General features: G+C 36.8%; 1 protein-coding gene across 1 annotated transcript in view; it reads right to left on the bottom strand.

The window, feature by feature from the left end:
• Positions 1-864: 864 nt before the first annotated feature.
• Suv3 (Suv3 RNA helicase) overlaps positions 865-18356 on the bottom strand; it is a 28151-nt gene continuing 10659 nt past the window's right edge. The window contains exons 6-13 of the mRNA XM_083126883.1: positions 12996-13270; positions 12048-12189; positions 10056-10214; positions 9088-9267; positions 6846-6994; positions 3699-3898; positions 2277-2401; positions 865-1051 (exon numbers count right to left, since the gene is read on the bottom strand). Coding sequence (XP_082983009.1) covers positions 998-1051; positions 2277-2401; positions 3699-3898; positions 6846-6994; positions 9088-9267; positions 10056-10214; positions 12048-12189; positions 12996-13270 — 1284 coding nt within the window. The 3' untranslated portion in view covers positions 865-997. The remainder of the gene's footprint in view (positions 1052-2276; positions 2402-3698; positions 3899-6845; positions 6995-9087; positions 9268-10055; positions 10215-12047; positions 12190-12995; positions 13271-18356) is intronic.

The raw sequence follows: 18356 nt of genomic DNA, 5'->3' as shown, positions 1-18356 counted from the left end.
CATAATCATTATTAGTCGCAAATGACAGATTGGACATGGGATCAGACGTCTAATTGTGACTCTCCGATAATTTCTTGCATAGTTTTCTCTCAAAAGTGCATTTCTGGAAGAATTTTAACACTGCCTTCCGCCAGTTATTAATTTATTTAATTTTCTGTATGGAATAAATTGATAATGTTAAACATTGAAAAATATCTCAAAGGATGAGGCTTTATAATGCAGCAAACCCGATGTAAATATCTCTTACGGTTTTCGTGATATAAATTTTCAAAATTTGGGTTGCGCGACTTTTGAAACACACTGTATAACATACTTCCATCATGAAGGGGATAAATCGTGTCCTTCACCAAACCAGCAGGCAGATCAAGGTGACTATACATTACCATCGAAAAGCTAGGGAATTGCTTAACAAATGGTCACCAAGATAAGGTAAAGATCCCCGTGCATATAGCACTGTGCAATGTAGGCACACTTAGGGGATGCGGGGGTAGGCCACCCCCGACATTCTTGATCTCTGCCATTTTGGTAATGTGATCATCATGATGCTCCAGCCACCTTTACCCCCAGGGTTGTCCCCCACCAGGTACCCATTGATTTGAGGCTGGGTGAGCCCCAGAGCCACTTTATGCAGGGACAATGCTGGATAAAAACCCTGGGAATTGAATCCGGATCTCGCACGTGTCAGTCAGACACCCTACTAACTAGACCACCACTGCTCATGTCGACAAACTAATTGCAACCTAAAAAAATAGGGGATGTTTTTTAGTCCTGTTTTCCTCAAAAGGCAAGAACAACAGGAACTAGAGAACTGAGCATGGCATGTTTCGTTTAATTGTTTCCTTCTTACCAAAGACAACAACAATGTTTAAGAAAGTTGATTTCATTGTCTCAAAATGTACACTACAAAACAAACTTAGCTTTATCAACAATTTATATACACACATGTTCTGTTCATTTATCACAGTTACATAATAATTAATCAACTTTAATTTTACAACTACTTCTTTCGTTTTCTTCCTGGCTTCTTTTTGTCAGGGTCGTCATGTCTTGTCTGAAAATAGCAAATTGGAAATTGAGTTTGAGGTACTTATAAAATAGTAAAACTTTTACTTTAAAAAATATGCAAGAAATAAATAAACAAAATCATGGAATGTTCAAGTTTTGTGCATTAATTCAAGTTGCATAAAGAAAGCGTGGAATAAGATGTACGTTATTTTCATATTTTAACAAGGTTTGAACTAATGAATTCAAATTAACCACAATCTATTCATGTTTCAAGGAAGAAACGAGATAGAAAATTAATATACCAGAATAAAGTAGTACTTACCTTATCCCCGAAACTGATTTTTTCAGGTTTATTAATACCAGTGTCCACTGCCACCATGCTCCCCAAAACTTGTTGAGAATGGTGGCAGTGGGCATTCATTAGAATTCTGAAGAATTAGTTTCAAAGATAAGCAGGTACTATATTCTGGTATATGAATACAGTGGAACCTACATATTACAATTTCCTGCATTATACATTCAATCCTCATGGTTACCATGGAGGAGAATGTTATAAAAGTTCTCCCTGACTAGATTTTCCTGTATTTTAAGCAGCTTCAATTTGGTCGCCTGAGTAATGTAAAATCGAGGTTGCACTATATACTTTTCTAGTACACTAATTTACAAAATAGTAACATGCATTTCAACAAATACATGTAACCAGATGGATTTGAGGAGTTTTACTTTAGAAACAAACCTCATATTTTTTCATAACAAAAATAATAAAAAGACACAATTTTAGGAATAAGTAGGTTATTTATAAGAATATTGGATTGATAAAACTGATGTCTTTATCAGAATAAACCAATTAAGTACACAAAGATTGTTGAAAAAATTATGGATGCAAGAATCTGTTGTATTTGGCAGAAGTAATTCAAATAGGCATTAGGAAGTGCAGTGGAACCAATTTTATGTTCCTCGATTTTAGATTTTCTTGCATTATATATATTGAAACTTCATAGTCCAAATAAAGTAACGCTATAAAACATCTCGAGATTTTCCTACATTTTAGTTTTTTCAACGCAGTCACCTGAAAAACGTAAAATTGGGATTCCACTGTAAATGATAATGAAACTAGCTTTTTCTTGTCTTCTTGTCATCATGTATATTATGCCCGAGTGTTATTTAAAAAGGAGAAGATAGTCATAATTGGTACAAACTTTATGGATAATTTATAAATTAATAATATAAACACACACATAATGTGAATGGTGAAAAATCTTTAGACTTACCCGATCCCATTCTTTCTGCAACTCCTGAATCATGTTTGGGGTGAGGAGTCCCTGAGCCAGAAGATGTTCTGTCAAGCGTCCTTTTCCTATGCGATGGCCCTTCCATGATTCCTCAGATTTCGCACCTGTAACAAATGGATTCCATGTTAAATGCTGTTATAAAATTGTAACAGTTACAATGGTATCAACCCACGTTAACTTAAAATAAGAAACACCATATCTACAAGAACAGTGGGACCAACAGAACAAATGATTCATGGGGTGGTGCGATAAAGTCATGAAAAAGTTGAGCATTTTTTTACGTTAATCTTGATGCAGCATTGGTCACAAGAATATGAGAGCAACACTTAAACACACAACTTTTTCCCACAAAGAAGAAATCATACGAAGATCTCTTTTGATCCAGAAAGAATATCACAGCCAGGCAAGATACTGTGGCAAAATATTATGCACAGTTATTCTATCTCACATACATGCATAATTGTTCTTAGGAATATGTATTCAAAATTCATATAGTCTGTTATTAGTACTCTAAATGTATAAATACACACTTCTCACAAATAGATTTTCATTAAAATGTTTGCATTTTATGCTCAAAGAGTAGACAAAGATACAATGTAATGTAAAAATTGTAAGTAGTATTATTATTATTGTCCTTGGCTATGGACCACATCTCCACTCCTTGCCAACAATAGGATTTCTAGAATGTAAATCAGCAGACTTGAAACTGAAATACACTCGACCACCCATGGCTAGTCCAGGTTCACACCCCCTTCAACGGCAAGAGCTTGCAATACATATACACAACAATCAAGACACAGGATAACTTATACGGTAACTTCTTGACCAGTCATTATACGTCATACTTGAAATCTAAATTAAATAAACTTTTCTAAAAAAAATGTTTGTTTGTGCATAGATGTAGCAATATCTAATTTCTAAATGACAAACCTACATGTGTATTGTACATTCCTATTCACATAAGTGACACATTTTATAGGGTTGAACAGTTGAAATATGGGCTACTTTATGTGAACAGGAGTGTACGTCTACGAGGATATAGAAAACATTTGAAGTGTAACTCCCCAACAGCAAGGTTTCAGTTTGGTGTAAAAAGTTGTTTGTGTCAGCACTTCGGTTACTTAACTTCTCTACACAGTACAGAAAAAAAAACCTTAGCATAGGTGTACGGATAGCATAATGGCTAATGTTCTTGCCTTGTAGTTGATTTTCTGTGGGGATTCAGTGAAGTGGTTTGGATCCCAATATACAATGTAGTTCCAGTCTCAATAGCCTACGTCCCCTGCATTAATACAGTTTCCCAGGTGCAGTACTAAAAAGTGGCATTGTCTTGGGATAGCTTATGATTTTTAAATTTGTTTAATGCGCGTATTAATGCTTCCTTTGATACTAATATCTTACCTCTATAATACATATGCTTCTTCCTATTTACGACAAAGTCATCGTCGTCAGAGACAACACCGGTTCCACTGCTCATTCCAGTTTCAGTGTTCTTAAGAAGACGAGTTAACTGGAAGACTCCTTGCTGGATGATGCTGTCCAGTTCTCGCTGCATGTCCCTCACTAGCTCGGCATCGGGAAACAGGTCCAGGAAGCGATAGCTGTAATGTTTCAATTGGTATGAGATTGCTACATCTTGGCGAAAATTGCCATTTCTTCAATAGTAATTTACTTGGAAAAGTTTTTGGCCTTCAAAGACTTAAAGTACAATTTACAGTATTTATGTGGGGTCTCACTTGTTGCACTCTTAAGGCAAGGACATACAATTACGCACCAATTGTGCATTTATTTCAGTATCGCCCGAATGGGCACTGCTACTAAAAAAAAAAACCTGAGCATATCCAAGAGTATGAATTTCGCTCCATGTTGCAAGTGCAAACATTTTGTTATGTTGATTATTAAGCTGGACACAATGTTTGAAAAATATGATGAATAATAATTTTCGGAATCCCATTTATTCCTTATGGGGAATCAACTTCAACATCAAGTTACGGCTAATCAAATGGAAGTTTCGACTTTTCCGCTGGTGAAATTCATCTTGAAACTGCCCTCTTCCCGTTGACATCTCTTTCTATTCCATCGGAAGTTTTACATTCACAAGAGAATGAATCAAATCATACTCCAATATGATCAATGCTTTTTTCCTTGCCTCCTGGCAGTGTTGCCAAACCTGATGGGCATAAAGTACTAAATTTCACGAGTTAAAACTGACTCTCATGGAGCTAGATATACGATGGCTGGATAAAGTGCCTTCTAGGGTAATGTTAGTTGTCAAAGGGGTGGGGCACTGCTATTATCGTTAACTCTAAATTGATGACAATTTATTCTTAGTTTTCAACATCTAGATCCGGCGGCATCGCTCATCTCAATAATCAATCGATAGTGGTATGAAATCGAAAGTAAAGAATTCCCTGACGACAATATTATGTCAATTTCACGTCTAGCATTGCGCTATAAAGAAGTAGCTGGGGAGATAAGAGGGAGTGGGGCGACGCACCCAATATAACAATATCACGTCACGTGCAAAATGTATAATTATGACGAAAGGTGGTCTATGTGGGTCAGAACCAGAGATGGCATCATAGTGGGGCATGGGGGGTGGGCGTCCCAGTTCACAGCCGAACGAGTGCATGAAAGATTGATTGATTTAGTTTATTTTACTTCGCGTTTTGTGCCTCTTGGCTAATTTGTGAAGATGGGGATGAGTGATGAAATTGATGAATGGACATTCGCAAACAACCAAGCCCAAGCGGGATTCGAACCCGGGATCCTTGGCATTGCAGCTCGATGTGCTAACCACTCGGCCACAGGGTCCGGCTAGAGTGCACAAAAGAGCCAGATCTGGCTCCAAGAGAGCTAAGTTGGCACACTGCTATGGATGGAAGGGCTTGGGAAGACTCCCGTGGAAATTGTATCGCATGCCCTTAATGAAGACACTTTGTGTTCTGACGTCATTGTGGTTTGCCTTCCTTATTAGGTTAGGCTTGTAAGATTTAGTTCTCTTAACAAAAATAATAACTTTTTGGTCAGTCCCCAAAATATTGCATTGTAGTTATGCTAAGAGAACTAAATGTACCAATCCTAACCTAAAAACGAAGGCACACCACAATGACATCACAAAACAAAGTGTCTTCAATTTGGGTGTGATAGGTGAGATCCATTTATGTAGAGCAGAAACATGAAACCACTGGCTCAGGTCACAAGAGATGACATCTGTTCATTCACGAATATGTGATACAGTACAAGGTTTTTCCTTGAAGAAAAGAAACTGCATATTTACAAAACTGAGATGTATATGAATTATTAGTCACATGAACCTTACCAAGATGGCAGGATTGCTCACTCAATTACAGACTATTTATAGAATTATTGACTAAATAAATTATTAGCAACTTTACCTACAAACTTATATGCTTATATCAGCTGATACTAATCAGTACTAATTAATCCGTCCTACCCTCAATATTTACACATGCAAAACTCTTACAAAAGTATACAAGCACTGACAAACTAAGCTTGAAGTGACATAAGAAATAAATTCTCCAATACACACTTAAAAAAGGCTAATGTTGACAATATAAAAGTGGCAAATTGCAATTTTCTTTCGTGATATACCGTATTTACATATGTATTTATAATGTCAATCCTGCTTTGATATGTAAGTGGCAATATATTATGTTGTTTATATAACATGCAGCATAATTATGTTCAAGAAATTATTTTCTTAGTGTTCGGTCATAAAGCTGTTGCTATGCGGATCAAGACAGAATATCATTGTGCGTATACAATGATAGGTTTCCCCGGTTATTTTAGCAGGAGCCGCTAGCAAATGTTCATGACAGTTTGAAATGTCAGAATGGTCTTTGAGGTAGTTCATGACAGTTTGAAATGTCAGAATGGTCTTTGAGGTAGTTATTTTTTATTGTTATGCTCCCGTGTGACAGTACTCGATCTCAACCAGAACCATGCTAGTTTGCTCAAAAGTTCAAATGAAAGGTGAAAAATAATGGGAAACAGCTATTTCATTTTTACATGCATTGTGGTTATTATTATTTATGCTAGAGAAACGCAACCTGGCTGCCTTAAAAAAAACCTACATACGCAAAATTCTAAGTGATGGTAAAAGCACCTGATAGTAAGTCTTAATACCACAAGCAATTTTTAACAAAGCTGTTTACAATGCAGAGTCACACAAGGTGTATGCCATGTTGTCTTCAAGCTATATTGCCAGTACATTAAAACATACTCAAAATCGAAGGCATTTATAACAAACTAGAAGGAAGCCTCCAAGTACAGCATATGGTATTTTCCTTTGAACATTAAGCAAGAGTTTGGATTGATTCCCAAGCAAACCTAAGGGTGTAATTTGTATTCTTGTTTGTAGATATCTACTGTGCATGTTATATGCAGTGACTTGATGAAAGCACACATGGTTTCATGCAGTTTTTGGAATTATTCCGGGTATAACATTTTTTTGGCTAAAATTTTGGATGTCACGTCAAGCTTAGGTCATACATGAGAATAGCAATGACACTGCTTAACTCCTACCTTAACCATAGATACAGGTCGAGAACATCAAATACAGATTCTAGATGCACTAGGTCAATTATAGTCTTTGGTGGTGCAAAGGGCCATCCAATATGACGGCACAACCAATCAAAGGTTATGGCTTCGTTTTTACTGTACTGGCGAGCAAACTGGAAACAGATACAGAAATGACATCACATTACTTGACACAAATATGATGCGTTTGCTTAAATCTCTGCAGATTATTAAATGAGAAACATTCCTACTATAACTAATAATATTAATAAAAGAATGTGCTTGAAGTGGGTGAATTTCTTTACTGATAGGCATATTCAGAAAGTAAATAAGATTTGCGAATATTTCCTCTTCATCTAAGGTCATAATTTTGCATGTGCACTATGTTTTCCTTTTTTATTAGTTGTTGTTGTTTCAAGTCGACTTTATGCACAGAAAGGCTAATCGGGTATTTTATTAGTAAACTACAGACACCATTAACATATCATCAGAACATTTTGCCATTAAGCATGTTTAATGCATAGAGCTTAAAGTGATTGAATTTCCTTCAGACTGAAATATGGTCTATTCAGATTCTTAAATGCAAGAAACGTTAAACGGTCCAACATTCAATATCAGATTAGTGAGGCCCATAATTATTATACTTCGCTTTTTTTCTGCCAGTTTTGGCTAATTGCAAAGATGAGGATGAGTGATGATATGAAGAAACTGATGAAAGTACTCACAAAGAACACCATGCCCAGACTGTGATTTGAACCCAGGACCCCCTGGTGTCACACGGTGCTGTGCTAACCACTCCGCTGGGTCCATGATTAAAATGGTATTACTAAAGGAATGGGTCAGACTGTACACAAAGCTCATGAAAATGTCAACATTCCTTGTTATGCAACATTTATTAAAGACCACAGTGCAAAAGTGGCCATCTATGAAGGGGCTTCTATAATAAGTGCTACTGCTACACTAACTATGGAAATTGTGTAAAAAAGTATGGAATGGCAATTCAGATAACAATGAAAGTCTTACGTTCTAAAATAGCCTAATTGTATTTACTCTCCAAACATGCATTGCACTTTTCATAACGTTCATAACTCTTTGAGAAAGATGCATTGAAATTACGTTAAAACATTTAAAAAATTGAGAATTTGGGCCATTGTACACAGTTGTTATGAGTATTACCAGTTCTACTTAGGTGCCCTTTGTTTTCAGTAAGTTGTTACAAAAATGTGTCACTATATAAAAAAGGAAAGTTAAAAATTGTACTTACGTATGTGAGTATATGTTCCTACCGTAGAACGACATTTCAGAGATAGACTATCTTCTTCTTCAGGTTCATATAAAAAAACTAGGTACTTGGCATAGTACTGCGTCAAAAATGTAATATGAGGATTATGGTTAAGGGTTGGTTAGGATACATTTAAAAAATATTATGTTTTGGCTATTAGAAGTACGTAAAAAGCATGTCGTTCCCTAAAATGACTTGTACAATAGACCTATTCACAGGTAAAGAAGTTAAAAATCTAAAAAACCTGCAAGTAGCATAGTGATTTATGCAGGTTTTTTTAGATTTTTAACTTTTTTAACTTCTCATATTACATTTTTGACGCAGTACTATGCCACGTACCTAGTTTTTTTATATGAACCTGAAGAAGGAGATAGTCTATCTCTGAAACGTCGTTCTACGGTAGGAACATATACTCACATACGTAAGTACAATTTTTAACTTTCCTTTTTTATATTTTGGATTTGTGAGTAACACGCGACTAACCTACAAAATGCTGTGTGTCACTATCCATATTCAGTACAAGGAAATAGTTCCACATAAATAAAACAGTAAAAATTAATAAATTTTCAGTGAGTGAGTGAGTGAGTGAGTGAGTGAGTGAGTGAGTGAGTGAGTGAGTGAGTGAGTGTGTGTGCGTGTGTGCGTGTGTGTGCATGCACTCTATTTCTTTCAATATTGATGTTATCCAATATTCTTGTTCAATACACATACATACATACTACACCCAAGTCACTTGAAATTACTACTTCAAAAAATATACAAATAATGCGCAAGACCTCAGGCAGTAAATACTGAAGTAAATTTCTTCCATAGCATGAATGTCATGTCATACATTCAAAAAAAAAAAACTTCTCCATCTTGTCAAGAAAAATGAATTACTGACGATCATTTAAGTAATATCTATGCATATTACAAATACACGTTATAAAAATAGTAATAAATATGAATTGGTAGCCTGCAACATACCTTTAGGAACATTGTGCATACAAATGGCATTTTCTTGTTAATTGGAGCACAACAGAACACGTAGCGTGCCCTTAGTGGCAGCGGAACATGCTGTATCATGTCAGCAAGGAACTTGAAGTCTTCTAAGTTGCACATGAAATACAGGGAATCATCAACTGTAGACAAAGTAACAAAGATATCCTATAACAGAAAAATGACAATTTTAATTGCATCCTTATGTATTTTTTAATTATTATTCACTATTAATCATCAACTGATGTGATTTGTTGAACAACTTGATTTTGCTTACAGTGAGTATTAATTTTACCCTTTACGATATTACCTTTAAATTCAGAAATTTGCTTTACAAAACCAGAGTACACAAATTATACCTAAACGAACAGTTCTCACTCAACCTGCCAAAACAAATTCCTGGACTTTTCCAGGTATTCAAACATACTTTTAAATAAATTTTCAGTTTAACTTGGTTTGCAGTAGAACAATGAAATAATTCAATTCACTCTAGTTGCAAGCTAAAATACATTGTTAAGAATGTTTTCTTTACAAGTGAACATATATTTTAAAAAAAAAAAATAGGTGTTTATAAATATATGACAAATCCTTGCAACAACTATATATTATTCCATGACTTTTAGTTCACGGATCAATTTCCCTGACCTTTCCAGGTCAGTGGCAACCCTAACTGATACAACAACTTACACTGGTCACTACTGATAGAGTTGCATTCATTTATCCCTATTAGATATCAAATGGTGTGACAGATAAATGGATCGAGTTGTCATTCTATTGCAAGAAGTTTGTATTTTATACGTTCTTCATTCAACCATATTATATACATGCAGCATTATTTCTCTCAGATATGAAAGTTTAGCGATAGATAGTCTTGTCTCTGCTGATTTTTAACTAGGTTCTGAAGTGCTTACAACAATTTACAACTAAGCATGCAACAAAAGGCCATGTAAACATACCACCAAATTCGAAAGAGCAGAACTAGGGAGATGGTATGCATAGAGCTCAATCTGGTCGGCAGTAGGATGGAGCCCAGCTCTTGTGATAGGTTCTGGCATCTGCGACAATAACTTCTTCAGGGTTGGAAGGTCTTCTGGCTTGAAAGTGGTCACGTAGCCCTAAAACAAAATTAATACAATTGAACTTCGTTCCAACAATCCCTCCCTCGGTGCTACGTGGTAAGATGATGAGATACGGCAATCCTGTTTCTATGACTGCTATCTTGTGCTGTGCTACTTTACGGCAGCTGGTGCCATGAAGGCACTCTCCAGATGGAATGATGGCCTCAGATCATGAATTTCAATAAAACAGCACAGAGTTTTTGGGTATCACTGTTTGAAGCAGTGTTGCCATTTCTACTACAGTGAAATGAATTTGGTTTTCACTTTTAGCTATTTAGACCAAAGACCTGTTATTATTTCTCCTTTGTGCTTCATTCAGAGAATGAAAGTGATGACGGGAGACATACAAAGGAACATTTGTGATCAGGGTTTGAATCAGGGACTTTTGGTGACAAGATCATGAGTTGACCACTAAATATGCTCACCACCAAGGCAGTAAATTAATGCTACTTTTAAGTCCATTTTATGTTCAGATAGGCTAATTGGAACTGGACCTACAGTTCAAAGTAGGACCCAAACCACCATGCAATATGTTACCAATGGGGATCAAACCTGGAACATCTTGATTACAAGGTAACAGCACTACCACTACCCAACCGGAAAGGCCCCTTAACACTATTGTACTGAAGTATAATTTGTCAAAATGTTAAATGTCTTCTGATTTCCAAAATGACATTGAACTTTAATGATATAACTAATATAAGAAAAAGAAGAAATCTAGTGGAAATGCAGCTCCCAAAGGACCAGCACATGTCTACGGAATTGCAGTGAATCCGTGACCCTCAAAGTCTAATGTCTGGGAAGATAGAAATCTTCAAGAGGAACCCTCTAATCATGTAAGTATGCACCAGTTACACTGCTACATGGAATTGGATATAGGGGATTCTGTCTTATATACCAGTAGAGAACTTTTAACAGGTATCGGAAACATAATGGAAAATAAAAAGAAGACCATGACAAGGGATAAGCCAAGGAAGCTTGTAAACCTCGGCTGCATCACGTAGACTTCACTCGAATACTGAAGTACAAAAACCCCCTTGGTGAAGGATACATCCTATTGGTTCCTAATTTTAAGCAAGTTGAAAGCAACAGTGAGTATCGGAAATTGAGGGTATAAGGTAAACTGTCTGAAGGGCTATCACAAAGCTTGTGTTGGAAATATGCATCTGACGGATGACAAAAAAAAAGAGTAAGAATTGAATTTTGAAACAAGCAGCTGGAGTCTATGTGAAAGAAATGTCTTAGTAAGAGTAATCTGTGTTTTTCTCCCATGTTGAAGAGATCTCGTCAGCTTTCCTGGGCTTGGCACCCCTAGGCAGCATCGAGCTTTAAGTCACAACCTCCATCACTCCTTCAATGGCAGCAAACTATGTTTGTTTTGGCTTAAGCATTGTCTAAGTTTGATGCACCCAAATCCAAACCTTTAATCCACATGGACCTTGGAGGGTTAAGGTGGATCGGCCATCAACCTTGGATTCAAGCTACTTTGAGCTTTGGAATGGGAAGATCACAGCCCCGCCTGTAATTTGGCTTCAACTGTCCACTGTATTTCCATAATGTATGGGTGGATGTCATATATTTAGCCATACTTCAGGAAGTGGTCCAGATCTTTGGCCCACTTTCCCCCCTTGGAAATGGGGAATTCAGAGATGATATAGTCGATCGAGGCTGCACAAGGAACATACATCCTGAGTTTCATTTATGCGCTAGGTATAATGCCACATGCTCCCCTCACCCCACCACCTCCATTGACAAGTCACTGCAGGTTGAATAGGAAGCACACCCAATATAATTTATATAAGTTGACGATGGATCTTCAAATGCACTTACCTTGTTAAATTGTGTTCCGTATCGCCCAGCTCTTCCTGCAATTTGCAAGGCTTGAGAGACTGATATCGTGTCCATCTCTTTCTCCCCCTTCTCGTTGATGATTGGTTTGATGAGCGAATAGAAGATTACTCGTCTGATGCTCCTGGAATCACATTACAGCAATAGCTATACAGATTTCAAATTGACATGTGATCTCAAAAAAAAAAGTATGCATCCCTACACTAACTACACACTTCGAGGCTCACATAGCAATAACAAATATATCTTTGAACATTATTTCAGTCATAAAAATTCCAAAATTCACACACCGATGCTGCTTGGTACAAAAATGTACCAGGTGGGCATATAGGGGTTAAAGAAAACACTTTATCCTAATTTCCTACGGCTCTGTCAAGGTATGAAAAATATGAAGGTAGACATGTTTACATGGTTAGTTGACACATGCTGGAAAATTGTAATTCAATCACTTTGTTCCAGCAAAATGGTAAACTGCAAAATTCCTATCAACAGCTTTAAGTTAGAAGATTTTTATTGAAATATTTATTAACACAATAACTAGTAAATTTTCAAGAAACTGATACATCAGCATGTCAATATAGGTTTGTGGTAACTATCATGTCCATATTAACTTAATGAAAAAAAATTAATTTCCCAAAAATTTTACTGATCTTAATTTTATAAACATGCTATAAGTTAGCATTTTGTTGTTATTTTTATGGGGTAATAAAGTTGCCATCACCTGGTAACATCTTTTACTTAAGAAGGTGAATTAGATAAGCAGAATATCAGTTATTGCAATTGGCAAAATGTATATCTGTATTTCATCAGAATTGGCAAACATCTTTAATCATTTCATCCACACATTTTAGGCAAGGTAGTCACAGAAACAATGCAAACTTGAACAAGAGCCCTTAATTTTATTTCAAGCAATCGCAAGTGAATACTTACAAGTTGAGGCCCATACCGATCGCATCAGTTGCTACCAAGACTTTGCATGGGTTTGATTCATCATTGAACTTCTGAGCCTGCGCAAGTTTCGTCCCAGGCGGGAGTCCCCCGTAGATCACAGCCACCTCCTTCCCCAACGCTTCAATCTGCCTGGACACAGAATAGATATCATTTTTACTGAAGCACACAATGCAGTCACCAGGCTGTATGTTGTCCAAAGACTGCAATGCCGAATTCTCCACTTCAAGTTCTGTTAGACGCTTGTACTTTCTAACCTAGAAAATACAGGATAGGTTGAATTTGATAATGAATCATGCTACTTACTACTTTCAACAGTAATAACATGCTTACTCATTAATTTGATTGATTGATTTAGTTTATTTTACTGCACTTGTCCACCACTTTTGGCTAATTAGAACTCCATTAAGCCTTGTTTCCATGATTATGAAAAACTAAATATGCTGACCAAGGCAGTGATTTATTTTATTAAAAACATAAACAAAACATAATGTTTCAATTTCTAGCAAGGTCTTCATCAGACTCTGTATCAAGTACAAAAGTAACAAGATACACAAAAAGGGCACTAGAAGAAGAAGACAAATTAAGCTACCTAGATATATTGATAAAAAGGAAGAGAGGACAGGAAATTGAAACCGCTTGGCATCAGAAGAAGTGTGCAGAAGAGGTATTCTGCCACAAAAGAAGTGATGTAAGTGAGGTGACAAAAATAAATTTTATAAAGAATATGGAGTACAGAATCAAGAAAATATGCACGAAAGAATGTGAAAAAGAAGGCAAAATAAATAGCCTATGGAAACAGCTGGAAAAGAATGGCTATGAGAAGCAGGATAGACTGGACATAAACAGAAGAAGTAAGAAAACGGGCAGGGGAGAATTGGAAGAGAAAGAAAAAGAGGAGAGAAGGTTTGGAATAAGGAGTATGGGGAAGACCACAGAAAAGATATGCAAAGTGCTTAGGAAAGCGGGAATTAAAACTTACAGGAAGGGAGGAAGAAGCATCTTAGGAATAGTGAAGAATGCAAGCAAGAAAAAGGAGAACAGAGAAGAGGAAGAGGAAGGGATTATCTACGAAGTGAAATGTAAAGAATGTCAGAGTGTGTACATAGGAGAAAAGAAAAAAAAGGCTGAAAGATAGGTTGAAACAACATAGGGATGATGTGTGACTTAAGAGAGAGAGAAATGCAATATTTAAACACACGAGAGAAACAGGACATGACATAGAGTGCTATGAGGCAAAGCAGATAGGAAGGGAGAAGAGAATGCTAGTGAGAAAATGGAAGGAAGCCAAGGAAATAGAGAAGAAAGGTGAAGAAGACATAATGAACTGGAATGGGGGACTGAAGTTAAACAAAGAATGGAAGAAGGTGTTAGAAAGAGTGGAAAGGACAAGAGAGAAAGAGGAGAGGAGAAGGGAGAAAAATGAAGGAAAAAGAGCGTGAGATAAAAAGTCCAACCACATTCTATATGAACGTAATTATGTTTAGCCTTTTAGGTGAAAGTACAGTTGGCAAGTAAAAGCCACCTGCTAGAAAGTTCCTAACAACTTTCTAAATAGTCTGGAGGGAGAAATGTTTGTGTATATACAAGGGTCATTCAAGGTTGACCAGGACTTTTATTTCTAGACAGGAAATATACATACATAGAAGCACCAAACTATGTCAGTTTTTCAAAGTATTCCCCCTGAACATCCAGACACCGCTGCCGTCGTTGTGGAAGTTCCTTGATGCCTTTGGCGTAGAAAAAAGTAGATTGGTGTCGTAACCACTGCAGGACAGCGTTCTTGAGTTCCTCATCTGTCTGGAAGTGCGTCTCGCCCAAATGCACTTTAAGTGCCCCAAACAAGTGGAAATCACTGAGGCATAAATCTGGACTGTAAGGACTGTGTGGTAAAACCTCCCAGTGCACGCTGGCCAGTGTTGTTTGAGTCAAATGGACCGTGTGGGGCCTGGCATTGTCATGGAGAAGAATGACGTGTTTCGACAACATTCCAGGTCTTTTCTTCCGAACAGCCCCACATACAGCACCGTGAAGCAGTGTTGAGTAATACTTGGCATTAATTGTGGCACCCTTCTCCACAAAATCCACATGGATAACACCTTTCATGTTCCAGAAGACTGTTCCCAAAATCTTACCGGCAGACGGCAGCTCTTTGCTTTTCTTGGGTGGAGGGGAACTTTTATGACACCATTCGTACACTCATGCCCGTGACAGTGTTTGTTCACCATACTGTGCTTGCAGTCTACGCCAAATTTGAGCAGGTTTCACCTTCTCCTTCATGAGAAATTTCATTATACACCGCTGTTCCACAGCAACAGATACACTACTTGCCGCCATCTTTGTTTACACTACTGCGCATGCGCCAAATGTGTCGCAAAGAATCATGGTTACTCGCAAGGAATCATGGTCTGTCCTGCCCTAGTAATGCAGCGCTACATTGATTCATTAATATTTTACGCACGAAAGTCCTGGTCAACCTTGAACGACCCTTGTATAATGCCCTTTTTGTGTATCTTGTTACTTTTGTACTTGATACAGAGTCTGATGAAGACCTTGCTAGAAGGTTGAAACATTACATTTTGTTTATGTTTTTAATAAAATAAATTACTGCCTTGGTCAGCATATTTAGTTTTTTAGATAAACATGTTATGATAGGATGAAATTGATGAAGGTAAGACTGTGCATCAGAGGTGAGGAAGGCTCTTACACAATGACATCACGAAAGCCCCAGCACTTGGTCCAAACTTCCCAAAAATACAGATTTAAAAAATTTTACTTTCCAAACGACCTTTCATGTGTCCCCCTCATAGCGATGAAAGTGCTGATTGGAGGGCTACAGAAGGGAAATTTACTATCAAAAGAATTACCAATAATTATATCAAGTGCAAAAAATAATAATAATAATAATTAAAACAAATATAAATAAATTTGAATTTGGAAAATGCTATTTTCTAAGTCAAATACCAATTAAACTCAACTTCAGTGTGTAAATAACCACACCCAAAATAACCTGTATATTTTCCTGTAGTACTGTGGCACACATTCTGGACCAACCTCGTATATACACTAGACTCTCTCTAATCCGGCCCTCAATAGTCCGCTCTCTCAGTAGTCCGGCCCACATCCGGCCTGTAGTCACTCAAGCAGAAATGACGTGCACAACAATGAATTATCATGTTCAAGAATGTTGTTAGTTAAAAATGTTAAACAATGCTATACATACATACAGTATTTGAAATTGGGACTTTCTTACAGTAAAGTTCAGTACATGATACATGCAGTACCGATGTAATGCTTGTAAAGCGTTTGCGTGATAAAGCATGCCGCCGTCGCGTATCATCATTGCGACAACTAAAAATTCGTGACGTTTCATAGTGAGTGATACTACTGTATATATACACACTGAACGACTAAATTTTCTATGTAAATGAATGTACAGTGTCTTTGGATTTAATAAAGTACAGCCTGTATAGTCCCTATGTGTTTAAACTACATAGTAGTATGTATCCGACCCTCTCAATAATCTGGCACTTCCGCAAATCTGGCACCCATATGTGCAAGGAATGGCCGGATTAGCGAGAGTCTAGTGTATATCACAAAACCTCAGAATTTCAACTTATCCTTAATTTTTATGATATGCCCTTCATACCTAATTGACATTTATTTTATATAAATCTTAATCCAATTATACTTTACAAGTACTGATTTAATGAGAGGGCAAAAATAGGTCAAGGATGTTTCAAATTCCATTTTGTCCATAAGCTACATAGCTACATAGCTCCATAAGCTTAACCACGTTAGTTTTCATGACCAGTACACATCCAGAATGGACATTTCCACTCAATTTTTTTTTACAACAATTTTAAAAACTACACCCTGGAAAAATGACCCCTGCAAGTACTCACGTGTCTCTGCGTTCATTTTAAGTCCAAAACGAGACTTCTAAAGTTGCAAAGCTAGCGTTGTGCTCAAAACAGGATCTGCCATGTTAATATGTCACAACTTAGAACTCGTTTGTCGTCTGCTCTTCCAGCGTTCAGTGTACTGGGGGTAGGCCACAGAGAACCTGTGCAGCAGATTTACAAATCTGTACAGATTTAAATAATGGAAGGAGCCATAGTGGAAGGGAAAGATATGCTTTGTAATGATCATTCTTCTAATAAATATTCCTGCTGCTCACGTGCAAGATAAATCAAAGGGTTCTACTACATGTGTGTTATCAGGTCATGCGAAAAATATTGCTTGTAAAATTGGTTACTGACCAAATTTTCAAAAATATATTTTAAACTTATATTTATCAAAATTTACCATAACTATGTAGTGCAAAATAAGGATTTTCATATTCTTCACTTTATTTATAATGTCTATTTTACACGCTTTTTAATAAAGCAATTTCAGTTTGTGTTTCACTTCTGTTGCCCAAATTATGTTATAATATTTTTATGCAGATAAGAGAAAAAACACTGAGAATATTACATCAATTCCACAGTACAATTCAAAGCTTAGTAGCTATATGTGTAATTATTACAAGAAAATAGTGTGCAAAACATTATATCACATACTGAAATGGTACGATATGTTTTGAATTTTGTACTGCGAGAAAAGCACAAATGTTTGTGATACCACAGGTTGTCAGTAACAATTTGATGCACTGTTTTCGCAGACACTTCTGGAAACTCTTTGGTGAGTTCAGATATTGTGAACCCGCAATTGGAACGCACTTTCTCGTTAATGCGTTCCACCAGATCATCCGTATGAACACTAGGCATTCCACTACGCTCATCGTCAAGAACATTTGAAAGCCCTTCCTGAAACTCTCTGCACCATTGCCTGAACTTCCCTTCACTCATCACTGTCGGTTCATAAATGGCACACAATTCCCGATGGATGTCAGCTGCATTCTGTCTTTGGCGTTCAGAAATCGTATGACAGATCTCACTTCACATTTGGTGGGATTTTGTATTGCGGCAGCTACTTCACCTTACTGTTACTCGCATGTACGCAACCCCACTCTGACGATTCTATCTCTGTTGCAAGCACAGAATACTAGGGCATGCTCCTACGCATGCTCAACTTCATCAGTGTTGCCAACCCTACATAAAAAATTATCGGCCCTTTTTTTTTTACATGTGCCTCGTATATACTCATGGGATGAAATGGTACTCTGAAATATTATTGATCACATTTATTATGATAAACAGATTACATCCTGCCATTAACGTGCAGTATGAATTTTCTTGTAATATTTTTTTTTATAAAAGGAGAAGAAATAAAATCTATCTGATCTTGTAAATAACAGCTGATATTTAAATTTCAAGAGTACAAACGTGATTATTTTCACCT

This window comes from Lepisma saccharinum, chromosome 8 (assembly GCF_977018435.1).
Source record: "Lepisma saccharinum chromosome 8, izLepSacc3.1, whole genome shotgun sequence".
Taxonomy (NCBI): domain Eukaryota; kingdom Metazoa; phylum Arthropoda; class Insecta; order Zygentoma; family Lepismatidae; genus Lepisma; species Lepisma saccharinum.
This window is presented reverse-complemented; position numbering and strand designations above follow the sequence as displayed.